Source organism: Poecilia reticulata, chromosome 9 (assembly GCF_904066995.2).
Source record: "Poecilia reticulata chromosome 9, P_reticulata-male-v2, whole genome shotgun sequence".
NCBI classification, from domain to species: Eukaryota; Metazoa; Chordata; class Actinopteri; order Cyprinodontiformes; family Poeciliidae; genus Poecilia; species Poecilia reticulata.
Genome location: NC_088838.1, coordinates 5,021,272 through 5,042,681, shown reverse-complemented (window position 1 = coordinate 5,042,681; position 21,410 = coordinate 5,021,272). Strand labels below are relative to the sequence as shown.

The window sequence follows — 21,410 nt, the reverse complement described above, 5'->3', positions numbered from 1 at the left end:
TTCGGCGGAGCCTCTGCCGCGGAGATAAAGACACATTTGTGTGAAGTCGTGATGACGCCCCGCTTTGCCATCACTTGCTGCAGAGGATCACGTTACATTGCTTAGCCAATCAGAGCTGCGGAGGAGCCCTGATGGAAGGAGTTTCACTCTCAGCATGGATTTGAACTTGTGTCTTTATTTACTTCAGCAAAACTCACAGTTTTTACCAAATACTGTAGCTTTATGTGAACTTCTATATCTGCTCCTTAGTCGCATCTTTTCGGGGTTGGTACTGCCTCTAGTGGCGTGGGGGTGGTAACACAACTAATATAATTACATTACTAAATCAGAATACCGCAAAGTCTTTATTTATTATACATTTTTCATTCTCTTAAGAATGTAGAGCTAATTAAATTATCTAAACAAGACCTTAAAGTGGTTCCAGTTTCTCTCGAAGGCCAACCTGTTGAAACTGTGGCAAATTTTAAATACCTTGGGTCGTTCCTGGACAGTCAGCTCAACTTTACTGAAAACACTGACTATATTTTGAAGAACTGTTGTCAGAGACTCTACCTCTTAAGAAGACTTAGTTATCTTGGGGTGACCCAACTAGACTCTAGCTGGGAAATCATATTTTATTTATCACTACAGAAGGGTTCAGTGAAGGCACATATGAAACTGGTGGGTTCGGTACCTCAAAAAAGGTTAAGAACCACTGATCTAGAGAATAAAAGGACTCAGCAAGCAAACCCTCTTTGGCCATCCTTTAAGAAGGAAGTTGTCAGATAATCACCAGGGTGATCTGATCTAAGCAGCTTTGCATGTTTTTAATCCCATTTGTGAACACATCAGTATTGCCATCAGGGTGGCAACAAATGAGTCAAAGCCACCAATGATGCAATTTGAAGCAAGAGCTGGGATTAGGTGTGCGCTGATCATAGCATAGGAGTAAGGCAGTCTGAATAATCTCATGACAAGGGACATGTTTGCCAATTACATTGCTCTTACCAAAAACGCTTTACAAGTATGCATTACCAACAGAGATTATTTTTGGCCCACTGCCATCAGTTTCCTATAAAGTCAATATTGAGATCCTCCATAAATAACTGCATGAGGCTCTGTCACGTTTTTGAGATTGGAGTTGTTTTAAGAAGTCGACTTTTGGTGTTAGCACCTGGTTTGCAATGTCATGTGGTTTCAGGTCGTCAATTACAATAAACACAATGTATATATGATGTGCTTATATGCGTAGATTCGGCATGTAAAAAAAGTTTAGATGAGACACAAATTTGATGTTTACTCTACCTGTGATGCTGGTGAATTGGTGTGACTGCTCCTTTAAGAATGGAGTCAAAACAAAGCATGGGGCGGCTAGCCGCACGGAAGTGGTTTCGTCTCGGCGGCTTTACAACAGCACCTGTTTGAGAAATGATAGCGCCTGCATATTTAATATCCAGTTACCTCTAATAACTGTTTCTCATGTCTCAAAGGGAGTATTTTATATTTCATTAATATATCATACATATACTTACATTAAACGAGCTACACGAAGGAGCGTTAGCTAGACTGTTAGCTAGCTTGATAAAAGCAAGCAGCCATGCCGTCCTACTCAGAAGTGAGAAAAAGCAACCACTTCTACTATTTCATCAAGTTCACACTAAATGTCTACTCAATGCTTTTCTCGGTAAGTGCGAGATGCATTTTATTATGTCTGTGTCCGCTTGGAGTTTGTTTGAGTCTAAATGCCGAGCTAGAGATCAACTTTCGAAGCATCTTGCCAGTCTTGATTTACATAACACTTCTTTTTAAATGTACCGCTTGCTCCAGGCCCATAGATGTTTAAGAAAATATAAACTCATATAGATTATAAATGTATGCTATCCTCCCAACAATTCGGCATACACTACAAATACATTTATGGCCTCTCTGATAGTAATTTCAATCGAAATCAGTAACTCGCCCTTAACCACAGAGCACTTCTACCTTTAAATCATCACATATAGCTGGGCTTTTCTGATATTTCATTAAAATCATTGTCCCTTTATTGAATCGCACACATGCCGTTTTTATAATAAACGCAATTTGGTTAATAATAAACGGTATATGTTATTGTGATGGCTTAGAGCTCTGTGGATACAAGCTAATAGATGAATGATTCATACCGGTGGAAAATATTCAAAACACCGTAACATTTTAGAGTGTAATACGTTTACATTGCGCCAGGAGATGGACAGTATTTTAACATAATTTTCCGTTATATTCGCGGTTCCATTTGTCTCTTAGACAACACAAAGCCATCAGTCAGTGGCCAACAAACAGCACGGTGGTGCAGGGCGTTGGGTGCTCTTAAAGGGATGGAATGATAATGGAATTGATTCTGCCGACACAAAACACGAGCAAGTGTGAAGTACAGAAGCAAAATACATCTACATCAACCTTGCTGCTGTTTTCTTGCTCAGAGATTATTATTTCTGTCATTACGGCGTTAGGACGTTTTAATATATTTAGCTTAATGTCAACAAAAATATATTTCAGCAAAGTTTGATTTCTATAACAAACATAATGTAACAAATTGAGTTATTACAGCTCTTATAGCCTTCAATTTTTGGGAATGCATAAAAATGTAGAAAAAATTTAAATATAGGGGCAAATTAACAAAAAAGTTGCTAAATGGGCTGTTTTTAAAAAGTTTGTAGTTGTACTGATGACTATTTTTTGCTCTTTTCTTTGGTTCTTTGTCTATTATGGGGGGAAAAAAGTGCAACAAGCCGACATTTGTCCACTTTGTGGTCAGAAATGTTGTGAGATGGCCAAATTTGTTTTTCTTTGCAATTGAATCTTCTTCAAGCTAACTGGCTGTGTGCAGAAACAAGTGGGAGAGGGGGCCAGTATTGGTTAGCTCTGTTCTCCATTCAGAAACTCCACTTATGGCAGAATGATCTGTGGTATCCTGTTACAAGAACCTCAAACCGTAGCGGGCGTATGAAGTAGAATTTGAGCAATTTGGAATCAGGAACTCTCTCAAACTTCGATTTTTTTTTTTGTAGAAAATATGTAAAATATTCAAATGAAAATGTACCTCATTCTATTGATATGGTATTGGCTTTCCTTTGCAGAGCAGCCAATCCAGGAGTGCTATTCATTCAGAAAACAAAGCGTAGAATTAGTCTGAATAGATCTGCCCTAATCTGGCACATTGTCACCAATAGCAGATCCAGAATTATTTTCAATATCAGATCAGATCGGTGCATTTCCACTTTTGCCCTCCTCCGTTTTCTACAGAAACATCTGTCCTGGAACTTTGTGTTGAATGTGGTTGTAAACCATTCGTAGCTTGATCCTGTTAGCGCTCCAGAATGCCTCTAATGCGATTTGCCTCTTCCTCTGGCTCTCCTTTCTGCTGCTGTGATTTAGGCCGCTGTGGACTTCCTCCGCCGACAAAGGCTCCTTTGGCCCCAAGCTAGCCATGTAGACTTAATTAGAGCTATCGTCGCAGTGGGAGTGTTGGATTTAGCTAATGTCTGTAAAGTCTGATTCTAATGACGGAAGGAAAGCGGCAGGTGTCCAGTGAGATTGACCCACACTCACCTAGTGTTTGCTTTTTCTGACTGATGATTGTACATTCAGAGAATTAAAGCGTGGTTTCAAAAGTTGACATTGATCAGCTCTTTGCTGTGTCACTTTTCTGCCATCAATAGACTGATTTAGGGGAGATATAAAGATGTTGTAGCTAAAAGGAAGGTTAGTGCTGATGCGGGATGTGGGAAGCCAGCCTGGATTACTTAACAAGGTTTTGTACGGGGTTCTCAGCTGTTAAATGGAGTCGGAGTAGATTGCCTCTGTGTCCAAATGAAAATCAAAAGCACTGAAAGCAAAGACGGCTACTTCATACTTCATGTATTCTAGCACTTTCCATTAACCAAATGAAAGTAGTGCTAGTGATTCAATTTGAACTAAGTTGGTTTCTCACACCATGCAGCAGCTGAGCTGGCAGCTGTTCATGTACAACAGAATAATCATTCATTTAAGGTTAATAAATACCATTTTCTATGGATTTATACGTTTATGTATGTAATAAAGGCTAACATTTCATTTGTTTGTATTTGTGCTGTTGCAAATGGTAATAAAGGTTTCATAAATTAGATTCAGATTCATGTTTAAGTGCGAAATTATCTGGAAAGGCATAAAAATGTTCTTTAGGTGTAAACTTATTGTTGATGGAAATCACATACCCACTTTTAATTTCAGTGATGCTGCTTTGAGAACTTTTGTTTCAGGCTGGTTTAGAAGCTGCCACTATGATTGAAATATTGTGGATATAATCCCAGCTTTTTTTCTGGAGTTCTGCCTGGCTCAGTTTTAGGTCCCTGTTCATTTCTCTCTAACCTCCCCCCCCCCCACCCACCCCCCCAAAACTGCTATTGGTAAGTTTAAAGTTCTTCTAAAAAAAATCCCATCTGTAACCGGAGAGAGGCTGCTGCTCTTCTGCTGGATGTTGTGCTTGTATTAACTGATTTGACTGGTTCACACTCCATTAAGACTGGAGAAGGACATTTAAAGAAACAGCAGTTATTTGCTATGTTTGATTTTAAGCATAGCTACAAGCTAAAGGGTTCAAGACAGCATCAAATAGTAAATAAATAAACTATATAAAGCAACTTGTGGAAGAAATCCCAAAAGGTTTGGCCCAAGTCAAACACTGTCAAAGACAGTTATCCCTGATACTGACCAAATCTACGTAAACTTTTGAATTCAAGGAAAATTGCAAAGAATTTTCTAAAAAAATATGTTCTCTCCAAGTTTTCTGGCATTTAGCAAGTAGAACTAATTTTGTTAATTCTACCTAAGCTAAAACAAGAGAGGTTTGGTCTGAGTGGACTTCAGACGGTGAAGTCCAGTGTATGTAAATATGTGGCTTGGCTGCCGTTCCAGACTCGACCTCAGGTCTCCGTGTCATGAACCGCCTCTTCTCTCCACAGCTCATGGGCCTGTGTGTGTTGTGTGTGGGAGTGTATGCGGAAGTGGAGAGGCAGAAGAATCGGACCCTGGAGGGTCTCTTCCTGGCTCCCGCCGTTGTGCTCATCCTGCTGGGCCTGGTGATGTTCACCGTGTCCGTGGTGGGAATGGTCGGCTCCCTCAGGGACAATAAGACCCTGCTGCACATGGTAGGGACGCTGGACGAACGTCTGCAGAGTTAGCTGCTTTAACAATACCTTGGTTTTTTTTTTGTTTTTTGTTTTTTAAAGCTGGATAGTGAAATTAAACGGTACCTGATGCGTCTCTTTGATTAAACTGCTTGGATCTTTTTGATTCGTGTTCTGTGACTGAAACTTTACACTTTGATTCTGATTAGATTATCTATTCGGCTGCAAATTCAAACCAAACACACGTGTTCATTTTAGAATATTTGTGTCTAATTACATATATTGCCACAAAACAAAACAGTTCGGTTCTTAAAACATTAATACCAACAAACAGTTTGATGACCTTTTTCCTCCCTGCATGCAAAGACGCAGCTGTTGGTTTTGTCAGTAACAGAGGAAAAGCTCAAAAGGAGTAGGGCTGCATTATTGCGGTTGCTATGCAACCATGTAATTAGCTATAGCTAAATAATCAGTAATAAAGTGCAAAATGAAGTTAGAAACAGAGAAGTCAGTGATGTCTGTGTTTTTGAGGAGAAGATTAGAAAGTCAATAAACCAATGACAGCAACATTTTTTTTTTAAAGAATGTCTATTATTGTGTTTGACTCAAACAATAGACCATGAATAATTACTGTTTTTATCTCAGGAGGGTCTTTTTTTCTTCCTTTCTTATTTCTTTTTGGAGGTCTCAAGCCTCTGTTATTGGTTAGAATTATTAATACAGAATGAGAAAACATCTATTTTTTTATTTTTACAGATGCACCATCATGTATTCTGGTTCAGTTTCAGTAAGATAAAGGCAAAAAACAGATGCTTTGATGCATAAATTATGATCTTCTCCAACAAGTAATTATTTTGTCATTCTTTGTGGGAAAACTACTACCTCTGTCAAGCAATCTGCAGCATTTTTTTTACTTTCATGATTTTTACAGATACAATTGTAAAGTTGTTAGTAGCATACTGCACATGTGTTGGATGAGTTTCACCTTAATAGCGCAGCAGAATGAAAAACGGTAGTTTGATTATTGAGTCAACAACAATGAATTCTTACATTGAACCAGAGTCTGCACAAAACAATTTAGATTAGTTTTAATCCCCAGAAAGAAAACCAGAAACAGGAGGAGACGTCAAAGGAGCCTGGGATTCATCTGTTTTTGTAGCAGATCACTATTTTAAGAAGACTGTAAATCATTCTACGATCAGCAGTCTAAACTTTTCATAAGCCAAGTAAAAAACAAAACAAAAACACTTTTAATCTGCTAAATGTCCCTTTTCTCTCCACAGTTCCTCTGTGTTCTGTGTGTGCTGCTCCTCCTCCAGGCAATGACACTCGCCATGGCTCTCATCTTTGAAAAGAAGGTAAAAGTTGTTTCATATTGTGTGTGGCTCTTGATGTTGTTATCTAGCGATTTGATTGCTTGCAGGCAGGCCAGTCAGGGCTGCTTTGTTGATTTTTTTCTTCCTCACCGCCATCTGTGTGTTTCTGCTTGTGTTCTTTCCAGACAGTTGCGTTGTTTCAGAGCACCATACGGGAAGGAATTAAACACTACTACGACGATCTGGACTTCAAAAATATCTTGGACTATGTCCAGCAAAAGGTAGGATTATACTTGGCTTCACTTCTGTCAACAGTTGGGACATATGGTCTTTCTAAGTTACATGAAACTTATTGGTTTGTGATTTTATGTCAGCTACACCCTAAGGTAATTGCACAGATAGGCCTGTCACAATAACAAATTTTGCTGAGCAATTAATTGTCTAAAGAATTATTGCGATAAACGATAATATTGTTTCAATACCTTTTGACACTGATTCAATGGAAATGACTAATAATGCATGCTATTTCCTGCCATAGATAGGTACACTTTATTTTCAAAAGAACACATAACACTGGAACTGATAAACTAAATAAACAAAACAACAAAAATAAAATGGATTCTCAGTCTCCATTAACAAAAAACGTACTTGAATAAAAACTCAACAACATAAAGCCAAAGTGTAAATAAATGCTGCATTCAACCAAAAGAGTGCAGATTATGAAGTCTGTATTGCCCTTCAGTAATCACTAGATTTAAATAGAGAAGACGGGCACATCCAACTATCTAATGCAGTAGTTCACTCTACACCATTTCTTGGCCCAATTGTCCCCTTAAGATAATCTTAGATCGATGGGCGATCTAAGATTGTCGTTGGTGATTTTGTAACCGATCATCCTGCAGTGTGATTTAGTTCGTCGTGGCTGCTCCGATCGATAGGTTTAATTTATCGTGCGATTGATTTATCGCTTATTGTGACAGGCCTATGCGCAGATAATTTTGCGCCACACATTTTTGAAAATCACATAAGTTTTTTGTTAATTTAATAATTTTTGGCTTTCTGTAACAACCAAATATAACTCTTTCTGACATTGTACCATAATATTCACTTTTAAAGAGAAAGTGTGTTCATAGCTGCAGCTCTCCTTTAATCTTAATTAGCAAAGCGCATGTGGACATAGCTCCGCCTTCGAGGACAAAGATCCTCCTTGGAGGAGCCACTCCATCTTTCTGCTCCTTCAGACTAGACAGCAGCAATTAGCTGAGCTCATTATACGATCTACTTCTCTGTTCAACTCTGGTAAAAACGCAGTTAAAGGGTTAATAGAGGAGCCATGTTGTGGTGACTTCCTGAAGGTGGAGTTTCAGAAAGAGCTGGAGTTTTTGAAGAGATAGAGGCCCAATTTTATGGTGTTAAATTGCGAAGTCAAATTTCTTGACAATAATGGCATTTTTCTAACAAATTACTTGATTGTACTATAAAATGGCACTATAAATAAAGCCAAACATATTTGGCTTTATTTTTAAAGCCAAACATGTTTGGTTTTATTTTCAGTTCATCACATCAGGAGTGTTTGCTTTTAAGCCACAATTCAAAGAGAATTTCTGAGAAACTTTTCCCAGCAGACAGCTAATTTGAGGAGGGCTGACATCACTGCGTGGGACTGCATGAAGGAAACATTTTTATTACCAACAGGGCAAACTATTGATCAGAATATCACCCAGAGGCTTTAAAGGCTTGTTGTTTGTGCACTTTCTTGCACACAGCCCACTGGTCCTGATATTGTGACATCATCCTGTTGTAATGGTATAGTGCTATGGATTAGAACAAACAGGGCGCCTCTGTGGGAGTGCCATTATTCCTCCCTGCCTCACCACCGAGGCCATTTCATCCCCCAGTGCTGCTCTGTCTGCAGGGTTGGAGAGAGCCCAGTGTGGATTTGTCACTGAAAGGTAGAGGCTCACAGCAGAAGTGCAGCACTTTGTCATGTTTAACTGGGAGAGGAGACAGCTGCACAGAACCTGTTGTCACTTTGAATGGCAATTTCTCAATGGAAGAGTGGGCAGACTGTCTCAGGCAGAGAGGACGGGGACAAGTGTCTAATCAGCTCCTGAAGCCCAGAGGTAGGCAGAGGCTGGAGCAGCTGGGGGACGGGGCTCTACGAGCAAAGAAAGCCAAACAGGACGGCTGTCTGGATTCATGTTAACGTCACTTCTTCGGGTTCAGATGTGGTTCTGCAACTAAAAGGGCTTTTTTTCTGTTTCTGTTAAAGACAGCCTGGCAATTTTTAGCAAACATTTTTTTGAAAAACATTGAATGTTAATTAGTAAATCATTTTAAATCCCACTAAATGTGTTATAGAGCTTTATGTGTCTTTAGGTTTGACATTTTCCTAACCAGATGCAGTTGTAATACGTTTGCTGAGTATTGAGAAGATTACAATTTTTTTTGCGACACTCACCATTTTCTTCTTTTTCTTCTTTTTCTTTTAAACAGTGTTTGTAGTCTTTATTCAAATTCAATTTGATACAAATTCAAAAATACTTTATTGCTCCCAAAGTGCAATTAAATGTTGTTTTCACTCAGAATAATTGAAAATTCTTCAATGAATTCTCTCAACTTAATGCCCAGTGATATATCTGGCCATTAAGGGCAGTTGCAGTCTAACTGTGCAAATGGTTTGTTTGTTTGCGTGCATGGCACTTAAAATTGAGTGATTTACCAAATTTAGCATGCATGAATAGCAAATAGTTGTTTGCTATTTACAATAATAAAAAAAAACATCTGACATTCTTTCTCTCATTATTGTGGCCTTTAGGAAATATAAATAATTTAGGTAATTTAGAACATAAAACGAGAAAATTGGTCTGATTTAACTTCTAACAGTGACGGAAAAGGCTGTATGCGTTTTTTTTCTTCTTTATTCAGAAGCTTCTGGGTTCATCTGTATTTGGTGGTCTGTGTAGATAAACTCTTCTTCATGTTGATATCACATGAAATCCTAATGGAATACATTAAAATCTGTTAATTATTACACAGCCATTAGTGCTAATCTTAACTGGCCATTTCATCTTTTTATGCTGAAAGCAGGAACCATTTATGGGGGGTGAAAAGTTATTGATTAAAAATGCAACGTGGAATGATCTTATCGACTGACTAACGATTAGTTAAAGAGCGGGCATTTTCTTAGAAACCTGAGTTTTCTCAGAGGGGGAAAGGGGCTGACTGTCTTTCCAAAACAGAAAGGGCAACATTTAAAAAAAAAAAAGTCACATTAAACTTAGGCGTATTTTTATAGCAAAACAAAAACCCACTAGGCTGCTGAGTCAAAAAAATAAATAAGCCAATCAATAAAATAAAATATGTAACACACTAAATCCCCTATGAACAGAGATGTTAATACATAGTACTGTAAGTGAAGAGGAGTGCAGACTTTATCGCCTTCATATCACATCAATAATTAATTTTGGGTGAAAAGTTGACGCTGCTTCGCCGTGCAGCATAACTGAATGAGCGCTATTAAGGTGAAACTCAAGGAGCTTGTCCAGTGTTCTTTCTTCAACGGATAAAATGCATTTTTCCTTCCACATCGGACTTTGTTTGGACCATTCCACCTTCCTGCTGTTCTGGGATAGTCCGCCATTTTTAAGTCTGTGTCTGACTCTGCTGGAAGATTACCAGCAGCGCCCTCTACTGGATGGCGGTCAAACTACACCACTAAAAGAATGTTGAAGCGGAGGTTCGATCGATTAGAACTCATTTTAATGTAATAAAATTAGTTCAAATTTTAGAACTAATAACGTCTTATCAGTCGTGTGTCTCAGGTGTGTTGAGATGTTTGTAGATTTTTTTTCAGAGAATTTTATAATAATAATTGAATTTCTGTTCTGGTTCCACATCTCTTTCATTTTCCAGTTTTCCTGTTGTGGAGGGGATGAATATAAGGACTGGGGAGTCAACCAGTACCATTTCTGCAACGGTACCGGTCCACTGGCCTGCGGGGTTCCGTACACCTGCTGTGTTCGCAAGGTGAGCGTGCCAACGCCTCTGATCAGGGGCTCCAAACATCGCCCAGGCTTTTGTGTTTGTATTGTTAGATCTCAGAACTCAGCTGGATGTTGTTTATTGCACACAGTCATCCTGCAGTGATGGTATATTTGCAGTATGCTGTCGGGTTTGGCCAGTCTACAGTTCTGAGAAAAGTGTTTGCTCCCATTTTGATGACTCCAAAGTTTGTTTGTTTTTCCTTTTTTTGCCACTCATAAATATTCAGATCAATAAAACTAATTCAAATGTTGGACAAAGATGAACTGCAAATACAAAAATCTGTTTTCAAATAATTGCATTTGTGAAATGGAAAAAGCTATCCAAAGCAACCTGGGTTTATGTTACAGTATATTAACCACCTTTTACACCCAAAGTGTGATGAGCCACTTTTTCAACTAAGTGTCCCTTTCTGCATGATGACTGAATCAAAAAAATCACTTCAACAGAGCCTCGCTGACAGCATGAAGTTGTTGTATTATAGTTGGAGTTGGATTTGCTGCTAGTTTCCCAGCGAGAAATCCAACTTCGGAGGTCGTTCCAGTTAGAGATGCACTGATCTGATATTACTATCTATATTGGTTATGATATTGAAAAAAAAATTACATCATGTATCAGTTACATAAGTGCATATCTATTCAATCGGATTCTTTTTTATCATACTTTATTTTAATTTAGAATTCTTAATTCTTGGGTGCTGTGGTGGCGCAGGGGCAAAGCACGACCCACGCATTGAGTCCTTGTGGCAGTGGTTGCAGGTTCAATTCCCAGCCTTCCGACATTTGCCGCATGTCTTCCCCTTTCTGATTACCCTGTTTCCTGTCAAACTACCTTCAAATAAAGGCCACTAGAGCCAGCAAAACCTTAAAAAAAGAATTCTTAATTCCACTTTTTGAACCATTTGAAAGATTTGTTGCAGTTCATTTTTTACATATTTGACTGAAGTAGTGAACCAATTGTTTTATCAGTTTTTAAAATTATTTATTTTACATTGGCTGTTCTCCTAGTTGCACTGACTGAACAAATTAAAATTGTTTTTCCATGTTTGACCACCTTATGAAGCTGTTGGTGTATTTCAGTGTTCTGTACTGGTGCAGAGTTATCCAATACATTAGTAATTCAGTACATTTCTGTCTGTACATGAGTCGATTCAGCACCTTTTCTCAGATCGGTATCGACTGATCAGATACCTGTATCAGAAGTGAAAAAGTGGATCAGGCCAGCCCTAGTTCTAGTTGATTTTTCTGGGATGTCGGAAATTCCCAAGCCCAGATTCAACTGGAACGCATCACTAGCTCTTTTCGTCATTTGTTAATCTTCTGTCATCAATTGATCATCAGCTATGATCATGTTTGTTAGATCAGACCGACAGGATCAAGTCAGGCTGCCTAAAAGATTAAACAAGATAAAAGAATTTTGTTTGTCGTTCTGAGATCACCGTGTGCTTCCATTTAAATCACTACACAAGGTATATGTTGCTGCATCACGTGTTGACCGAAAGCTAATTGACTTGGTATGAATTGTGCATCCCCAAAGCAAGAGGAGACCTACTTCATTTTTATCACTACGTGGCTAAAACCAGGACCACCGCTGAGCCTGTTTCTGCCAGATAATAGCCAAACACTGATACCACATGCCCATCAACTATTATCAAATTGATGTGGAGCTGCAGCTCACTCACAGCCATCTTGTTTGCTTATCTCATATCCTGCTGATAGACACGCATCCAGAGAGCATCCAGGCCGGGACAGAAATGTCTGGTGGTTTTATCAAATGAAGGAGAGGCTCTTGTTATCTGCACAATAGAACTGTAATTGACTCCACAATGAAAACGTATTGCCTGTCTAGCAGGAGACATGCTGCTATTTAAAGCTCTGTGGCCTTTGGGAGATTTTTCAGTTTAAATAAAATGTTAGCCCCCCTCTGGGCCCCTCCACAGGCCCACAGCCACTCCGGTCCCTGAGCTTTAAGGACTGATAATGTGCCTGGAAGCTGAGGACAGATAAATTATGATAGAGTCCTGCAGTCCTCTTTTTTTGCACACCGATTAAAAAGACATGTCTGATGTTATCAGTTGATACCTGTCACGGCTGCAGTCAGGTTTACGCTCCAAATAGTCGGCGTGTTAGAGGATTTTTTAAAGACGGAAACATGCCACATCTGTGCTCAGTCTAAAAATAAATCACTTTTTTATTACAGTATCAGAAATGTTTGTACCATATACAATCCTCTTTTGCCAATAGGACAACTTTCATAAACGAGTAAGAAAAAGTGTGCACACCCACAACAGGCTGCGGTGAAAACACGATAGCTGGTCTTCCAGGCCAGTCGGTGGCGCTGTAACGCTGCCAGAGAATGACACAAAAAACACAGAATTTTTGGAGCTATGACGTCATTGTTTAAAAGAAGACACGCCTAGATGGCCGCAATATGGAACTGGACTTTTGACATGTATCCACTCTGGAACCCGGTTTAAAAAATTATCATTTCTGGTCTCCCAAATCAACAGAAATGTGTGGACGCAAAACTTAAAAACAACTGCAGACACGCATAAAATTGTCTTTGTGGCCCTAAAATGTTTTTAATTAATTTAATAAAGTAACTTGGCCTTTAATATATTAATTACTGATCTTAAATTTTGTCATTTCAGGACTATTTCATATATTTAGTTGGGTTTTTTTTTTCTTGTGGGACTTTTCTATCAGATAAAAGTTTGAGTCACAGTTAGTTTTCTTTATTCCCTAAATATTCCTAATAGAGGTGTGCCGATCGATCGGCCACCGATCATAATCGGCCGATTTCCGTGAAAAAGTGTATGATCGGTGATCGCCGATCACGGTCTCTTGTTGCCGATCACACAAACCGATCACCTGCTTCTCATTTCCCAGCCTGCATGTGCAGCTGGTCTCCTCTTTCCTTCACACTGCGCAAACGCGCAGCAACAAATCCTAAGCCATGTGGAACTATAATGCACTGAGTGAATGGGGAAGTAGGTCAAAATGCATCAACACGACGAATCTAATATGGCATAAAAACAATGCCATTCTTGACGGAGTTTGGCTACATCGAGGCTCACTGCAGTAAAAAAGACATATGGAGGATCAGATAGCAGGTAAAGCAGCGTACAGCTACAAACACTCATGACTGTCATGATTAACATGACGGTCAGAAACAACAGCTAAACAAACAACCCGCAAAATTATTTAAGTCTTCGAGCTGCGATGTAAGAAGCTGGTTCTGCTCTCGCTGTTGACCCGCTGCTACGCTACAGGTAGTAATATTTCACAGACGGAGCGCCGCTTCTGCTCCACCTGGTAGTGACTCTCACACCAAACCTCTGCTTAAAGCTGCAGCATCTAACTTAAAAAAATACATTTTTTAATACGTATTAAAACTTTTGTTAATATGAGACAGATAATCTCTGAAAAAATAATCGATCTCTTCCCTGTTCTGCATAATTACTCCGCTCAGTCAGAAACAGCCAATCAGAACTAGCAGTAATCAGCTAGCCGCCATGCTATCAGGAAGTTTTCATTCAGTAACTCAGGATTGTTTATTGTAATGGATCCTGTATTTGCCTTTGAATGTTAAGTTTTATACTTGAATCTTTTGGCAATGTTGAGAGGTTTTATTTTGACTCTTTACATTATTTAGCCTCTTCAGAGCCTCCATATGTTATCAGTCTGTTAAAGATAGTATTACTGATAGCAGTACAATTTGCACAATGCCTGTTTAGTTTTGTTTCCTTGGAAAAAGCTATTTAAAACTTTTATCTAAATTAAGGTGAATTAATGGTTCCTTTTTCCACATAATGTAACCGTAGTGCTTATGATTAAAAAAATAATAATTATGTGATCGGTATTGGTGATCGGTATCGGTGATCAATATCGGTGATCGGCCCTCGTGGGTGATCGGAATCGGAATTGGCAGGAAAAAACCTGATCGGCACATCTCTAATTCCTAGTCAAGTAAAAAAACTAGGTTCATCAACATTTTTCGGTTGATACTTTTTTTATTACATAGAAGGAATATATTTAAAGTGATCTTGACCAGAGTTTCCAGTAGATGTTGTCCACACTGTGACTGTCTCATCTCAGGTCAAACTTTGTGTCTGACTGCTGCGTATTCTGTCTCTTCACAGCTGGGAGAAGTTATCAACACCCTTTGTGGCTACAACACTCTGAATGAACAGGTATGTGTGTGAGAACATATTTTATCTGCTTTTTTTTTCTTTATATTGTTGGTTTTGCACAGATTCTTCACAATGTATCACAGCTCCTGCCCCTTACTACTGGCAACTATAGAATCTGCAGTTAGTATGTTCCTCATCTAGAGAAGTATGAGCCAAAGAAAATAATGCTGTGTAAAAATAACTTTTTCTCTCCAAGCTCTGTTTGCTCTATCTCCCAGAACAAAGTGCTCAAAAGAGATTCCCGACTGATAATTAAAGATCGACGCGGTTACCATGGCGTCACCTTTTAGCTCAGTCTGCAATTAAACAGTCATAGCTTTCATTATCTTGGCTTCAGGTTATTAACTAAAAACCACTTACACACACACACACATACACGCACACTTTTGTGCTCAAACAGCTTTATACGGTGGCTGCACCATAGATGATGAAAATGTCATGGTGTTTGAAAAATACAGATACTAAATTCTAAACACTGCTAAAAATCTAATAATAAAATGAACTTGATTTCAATGCTTGCACTTTGATTTCAAAAGGCAGCTGAAAATCAGATGAAATATTGGAGCATTTTGAGTCTGAAAAAGTGATGAATTTTGAAATGCAAAATGAAGAGGTGAAGGTTTCTGGGGGAATCTGGACCCAGCGACTGACCGGTACCTGCTGTCAACAGTAAATTTACAGACACAGCTTAAAAAATAATGGAATGTTGTGGGAAAAATAAAACATTTCTTGTTTCTCAATACAGAATATGAAACTTATGTAGATTCATTACACAGAGTGAAATACGTAAAGCTTTAATTTCTTGTAGTTTTTGTGATTAAAGGGGCAGTCTCATGTAAAATGCAAAACGTTTTAAGGCTTACTTGTTATAAAGTTATTCCCTCATCAAAAACATTCCTGGAGTGTTCCCTTCATTCCGTCATGCATGTTTGACAAATCCTTTCATCTCTCCTGGCAACCATTCAGCTGTGCAAAATGCTTGGGGGGACCTAGCCCCGCCTTCAAGACACAGCTCCTCCTCGGGGCCGCGGTTTCCAAGATTCCATCTCTCTGAGCTCTCCTCCCCCACTCTGCTCCTTCAGACTAGCCAGCAGCAATTAGCAAACACCTGGTGGAACTGGACGTCTGCTAAACTCATTATAGGAGCTACTGCTCAGTGCAACATGGTAGAAACTTTGTTAAAGGGTTAATAGAGGAGCCATGTTATGATGACTTCCTGAAGGCAGAGTTTCAAGAAGAGCAGGAATTTTTAAAGAGACAGAGGCCCAATTTCACTACATTAAATTACTAAGTAAAATTTGATCTAAGTCATATTTGTTATTCAGCATTTTTATAGCAACTGAAGATAACAGTTGTTTGTTTGCGCTATAAAATAGAACTATATGGCGTCCCTTTGAGGCCTACAGATAATGAAAAACCAAAATGCATTGTGTCAGAAAATTAGAATATTATGTAAGAGCCATTAAAATATATTTTAAAAAGAAAAACTGAAAACATGTACAATAATTCCTGACACCTGATTATTTGCTGTTCCTTTTGCATGAATTACTGAATCAGCGCAGTGAGACACAGAGCCTTTGATTCTCCTGAAGGTTCATGTAACCTGGAGAAAACTGTGGCATCAGGTCAAAGTTCAGAACTAAATCCAGCCGACAATCTGAGTCTTGGTCCAATTTCACTGAGCGTGAGCTACTCTGCAAAGTAATTTAGTTGTTAGAATTTCCAAGCTGGTTGAGTCATGCTCCAAATGAGCTGAAGTTTATTTCAGGAAATTGGTGTGTATTTGAATAAATAACACTGTTGTGAATATTTTGTGGAACCACGCCTTTTCTGTTTATCTGCTAAAAACAAAACAAAACACATAAAAAGCAGTTCATATTTCTGTGTGTGTTGTGGTGGTGCAGGGGTTAAGTACAACCCACATATGGAGGCCTTGGTCCTCAACGTGGCTGTCACAGGTTCGCTTCCTGGCCCCGCGACTTTGGCCGCATGTTTGCCCCTTCTTTCATTACCCACTTTCCTGTCAATTCACTATCAAATAAAAGCCATTAGAGCCAATGAAACTTAAAAAAAAAAAAATAACCTCGTATTTCACACTTCACAATTTGTTCTATCAGATAATGTCCTTTTTAAAAAAAACTAAAAAATTGTGGCTATCGTGTTTTCTGCACTTCCTAGACACCAAACGAAGCTAGACTGAAACTCTTTGTAATTTCTACAGCAGCTTTGGGTTTTTCAGAACTTCTGCTTTCCTTCTAACTGGAGGATGAGGGGCTGGAGTTTCACTTTAGAAATTCAACTTTCTTCTCATTTTCTCCCGCTCTGCGCTCTGGCCATCAGCGTGAAACCCTGCAGGAGGCGATCCATGTGCGCGGCTGCATCCATGCAGTCAACCTCTGGATGAGCGACAACATTGGAATAACCGTCGCCCTCTGCTGCGCCATCGGGCTGCCACAGGTAATTGAAAACTCAGAGCCGCAACTCCCGAAACTAAACGGCTTGGAGGCACCTGGAAACCAAACTGCCTCTTTATTTCCTCTGAAACTTTCTAATAGATGTATATCTCTCCGATTGTTTGTCTTTGAAATATGATTTAGTCTGAAGTGTCCACTGGTCTCCCTCGGTGACCGCTCTCATACTTCACCTAATTCATTTATTTTGACACACCTCATTTTGTCACAATTTTTTCTGTAGGGGACGTCAGATTTTAGGCCTGTTACTATTAACATTTCTGTTAGAAAGTAACAAAAGACAAAAAGCATTGAAAATAGATAGCTTAACTTGTTGATTTGGTAAGTTGCCGTTTATTTTTTGCTCCTATTTTTAATTTTGCACACACGTATAAATAGTTCCTCTGAGTCAAGCGGTGGGAATAATTTGCAGCATCTTGTTGCAGTTAGAGTATGTTTAAAAAATTATTTTATGTAATCTGTATGAAAAGAGTGTGCTTACAAATGATTTCAGAATAGACAGCTGACTCGTACGAGATCGGCTTCTGCTAAATTCACTGAATAAATCATCTGTTGAGGTTATAAATTTCACCCGATCGTTAATGTTTGCGTCACAACCCAGACGGTATGAAGCTTACGGGACATTTGCCTGCGCTGTAGACGGCCGTCCTCCACTGTGAAGAGAGAAGTGCCGAGCCAAACGAGGCAGCTGTTGATGTTAGTTTGATATGTGGGAGTGTTATTCTGAACCGTTGTTCTTCAACGGTTTGGCTGCGTTATTTTCCCCTTTGCTCTGGCGCACTGCACTAGGTTAATGATACCCACATCTCCAGGTTTTATTTAACTAACAGGATTGCTCCACTGCGGCTCTGGATCACATATACATTAATAGCTTTTTGGCCCTCCAGCAAATGCGCACATGAACGACATTTCCAGATGTAAACAATAACTTGCTACGCTATTTCTACTTGTCTTTTAACTAAATGATGACAATTATTCATTAAGAAAATGATGACATTGTCTATGAAAATAGGTCATTTTATAACAAGTAGTATTTTAAGTAATATAAATATTTATGTTACACTTTGTTGATGTACATTTTAAGAATGTACTGATTCTTAAGTGCAAATGAGCCAAAGGTTCACTGACAGGAAAACACCACAATCGCCAAATGTGTTTTTTCGACATTCGCGGAATATAGACAAAGATTTGCTCACATTTGTAATTGAGACACAGCTGATGAGTGTTTGTGTTTGGGTCCCCTCGCCTCCCCCCACCCGCAGCTGCTGGGCATCATCCTGAGCTGCGTCTTCTGGAACCTGCTGGTGGACATGAGCGAGTCGGCCGACATGGTGGACTTCAAGCTGAAGAAGTCCGAGTTCGAGTACAGCGAGCTGGACCTGGCGGGCGCTGGCTGGTGCCTGTGCCTGCCCAGGGATGGCGGCTACCTGCCTGTGCCGGCCTCCGAGCCCGACCTCGACCCCATTGACATTCACCTGGAGAAGCTGAAGAAGCAGCCGCCCCGGACCCACGCCCAGCTCAGGGAGCTGCAGCAGTCCCGGTCGGCCAGCGGCCTGGACGAGGTCGACGTGGGCCGGCGGCAGAAACGGGACCACTGAGTTCATCTCACGTCCAGCCTAGTTTTTTTTTTTTTTTTTTTTGTTGGATTTTTTTTTGCCTTTTGGGGTTTTTATGCCTTTCTTTTTTTATTTTCTTGTCGGTGTAATTGATGACATTCATTTTGGTTGTGTTGCACTACTCAAAGTTTGAAAGCGAACCATTGAATCAAAAGGAAGTGGGTCGGCTAAAGGGATCAGAAGTACTTTTCGCACTTTGTTTACAGCAAATTTCAAACAAAATTCCTTTTAAAAGAGAGATTTCCTTTGTTTTGTCAGTCATTTCATATTTTTTTAAGCCTTTACTGAGCCACGGCTCATGTGCTAAAGCTTACCTCAGGCTATTTTGAAAATAGCCCAGTAGTCAGAGGACGAAACAGTTTTGGTTGTATAAATAAATTAATGGTTGCTTTTCATTGTGTGAGAATAGGACTAGCCAGGTGTGTCTTGCTTGTAGCGTCTGTGACGGATTTATACGGTTTGTGTAATGTTTTTATTTTTTATTTTTATGATTTTTAATTTAATTTTGTGCAATCACTGTACATTGTAAGACTGCTATTTGTGAAATAACATGGGATGCATGTTTTGTACTGTATATGAAGTCATTTTAATGAAGAAGAAGAAAAAAAAGCTCTGTACTTGAGACTTTTCCATTTTAATAAAAATGTTTTTATTCCTTCCATCTTTAAAGGAATTCCTAAAGGCATTATCCACCTGACCCGGAAAAAAAAAACAAAAACGGACAGTTTTTTTGTATGAGTTGCATTATTTTGAGCTTCCTCCCAGCTCCTGCCTTGTATAAACACTAATGTTCTTGTCAATAAATCTGAATTTGTCTACTGATTTCATTCTGTTTTTTTTTCATTACTGAGAATTGAACATCCACTATTCAAGGTCATGAATATGTCTTAAAAATAGATATTCGAACCATTCTGTTCCTTTCTCAGTGCTGCATAACACAACAGACATGTTATTTGTTCAAATAAGACAATTTCACAAATCTGAATTTATAGTGATTTTTTTCTAATTCATATCAACTCCAATTGTCTTCAAATCAATAGCATCACTGCCTAGTTCACAGTTTTTGATATTTTATTTCTACATGGCAAAGAGTTTTTCAGTAGAGATAGAAAGCCAATAAATCCGACAGTCACGATGCTGCGTCAGAAACGGCTAAATTTGCAAAATTTGTACAAGCAAACAATGAACGTGATTTTGATTCTGCTCCCATTAGAAATGTTTACTTTCCTATGTGGAGCATTACAGCTTTGTTTATAATGCTCCACCTGATAAAAAAAAATATTAGAAATTGCTTTGGGTTTTTTTTAATTTAGTAGACAGAGATTGAAAACAAAGGGAAAAGGAAAGAGTCAAAAGAAATGGGTGGGGAAAAAAAGTGAAAAGTTAAGGAGAATACAAGATATCATGCTAGCAGTCTGCTTCTAGACCTGCACAAAGTGTGTGAGAAAGACAGAGAACCGAGAAGCCAAAGTGACACATACGCATAAATAACTAGCTGTGTTTACATTGATCATATAATTGCACAAAAAGGAATTCCAATAATAAATTTGAAAAAGCTCACGTTTTTTCGATAAGTTCTAAGGCGAGGTTAATTTTCGACTGTATGGAAATGAGCGTGTTTTGCAAAAAAAATTCCATAGCAACACTTTTTTCACGTCATGTGACGTCATGTGATCAACAACCAGCAGGTTGCTACTGGCGGAAAAGACGAAGTAGACGACAGGAAGTGGTAGGAGGAGGAGGATTTTAATGACTTAACACACGAACAAACTTAATCACGTGTGGCGAAGTTGAATTTTTTCGAATTCAAAAGCGGAATATCAGCAAAGTTTTTGCGCACATTTGGAAACGCAGCTGATGGACTGGCGACCTGCTTCTCGTCCAATGAGTGCTGAGATAACCTGCAGTCCCGCCCCCAAGAACCTTCCAGGTTAAGCGGCTGCACAAAGGACGGATGGACAGATCAGGGTTATTTATATATTTGAGAATGTTTCATTTTCATCAACTGTTTAACATGTACAAATTATGGAAAATTCACAATAAATCCAAACTTTTGCACCTGATTGAGTTGTTTGTTGTACAATTACTTCTAACTGCATTAAGAAACGTCAAATAGCTGCCAGTGAATGTGATGTTTCATAATGAGTGTATAAGGTTCTGACCAGTGATCCTGACATGCCAGGATCAGGTGGTCCAAGTCATTTCAGGAGCCAAAACTCCATCTTGTTTCCTCTTTCCTATGTTTTAAATGTTGCATTTTAATTAAATTGACAAGCAACACACGAACACACACATGCGCCTCTTTTTCCAGCTGCAGGTCATCTGCTCTAATCTTTCTCTCCCCACTCCCTCAGTCTCTCAGATAATCAACGGAGCGCGCAGATGGAATAATTACACATATTTCTGTTGCCTAAAACAAAAAAAAATCCTCAAGAGCAGGGTATGTGGACGTCAAAATAACCTGCGATTATGATAATGCGGCCATGTGTTTCACCGTTATAAGTCATAAGAGGAGCAAGAGACACTTTTTACTCTTTTATCTGTCACGGAGCAGGCTCACTATTTATATCCAGGTTGCACAAGTGTTGAGCTCAGATAATAGAGCACAATTCCACTATACTCCCTGGAAAAGGCCGAAATGACACTAA

General features: G+C 39.1%; 1 protein-coding gene across 1 annotated transcript; it reads left to right on the top strand.

Moving 5' to 3' along the window:
• Positions 1–1,315: 1,315 nt before the first annotated feature.
• On the top strand, positions 1,316–19,584 carry LOC103469543 (tetraspanin-15). Its single transcript, XM_008417288.3, has 8 exons — positions 1,316–1,663; positions 4,959–5,144; positions 6,407–6,481; positions 6,625–6,720; positions 10,355–10,468; positions 14,625–14,675; positions 17,016–17,132; positions 18,409–19,584. The coding sequence occupies exons 1-8, from the start codon at positions 1,577–1,579 to the stop codon at positions 18,742–18,744; spliced, it is 1,062 nt and encodes a 353-aa protein (XP_008415510.1). The 5' UTR covers positions 1,316–1,576; the 3' UTR covers positions 18,745–19,584.
• Positions 19,585–21,410: the final 1,826 nt, after the last annotated feature.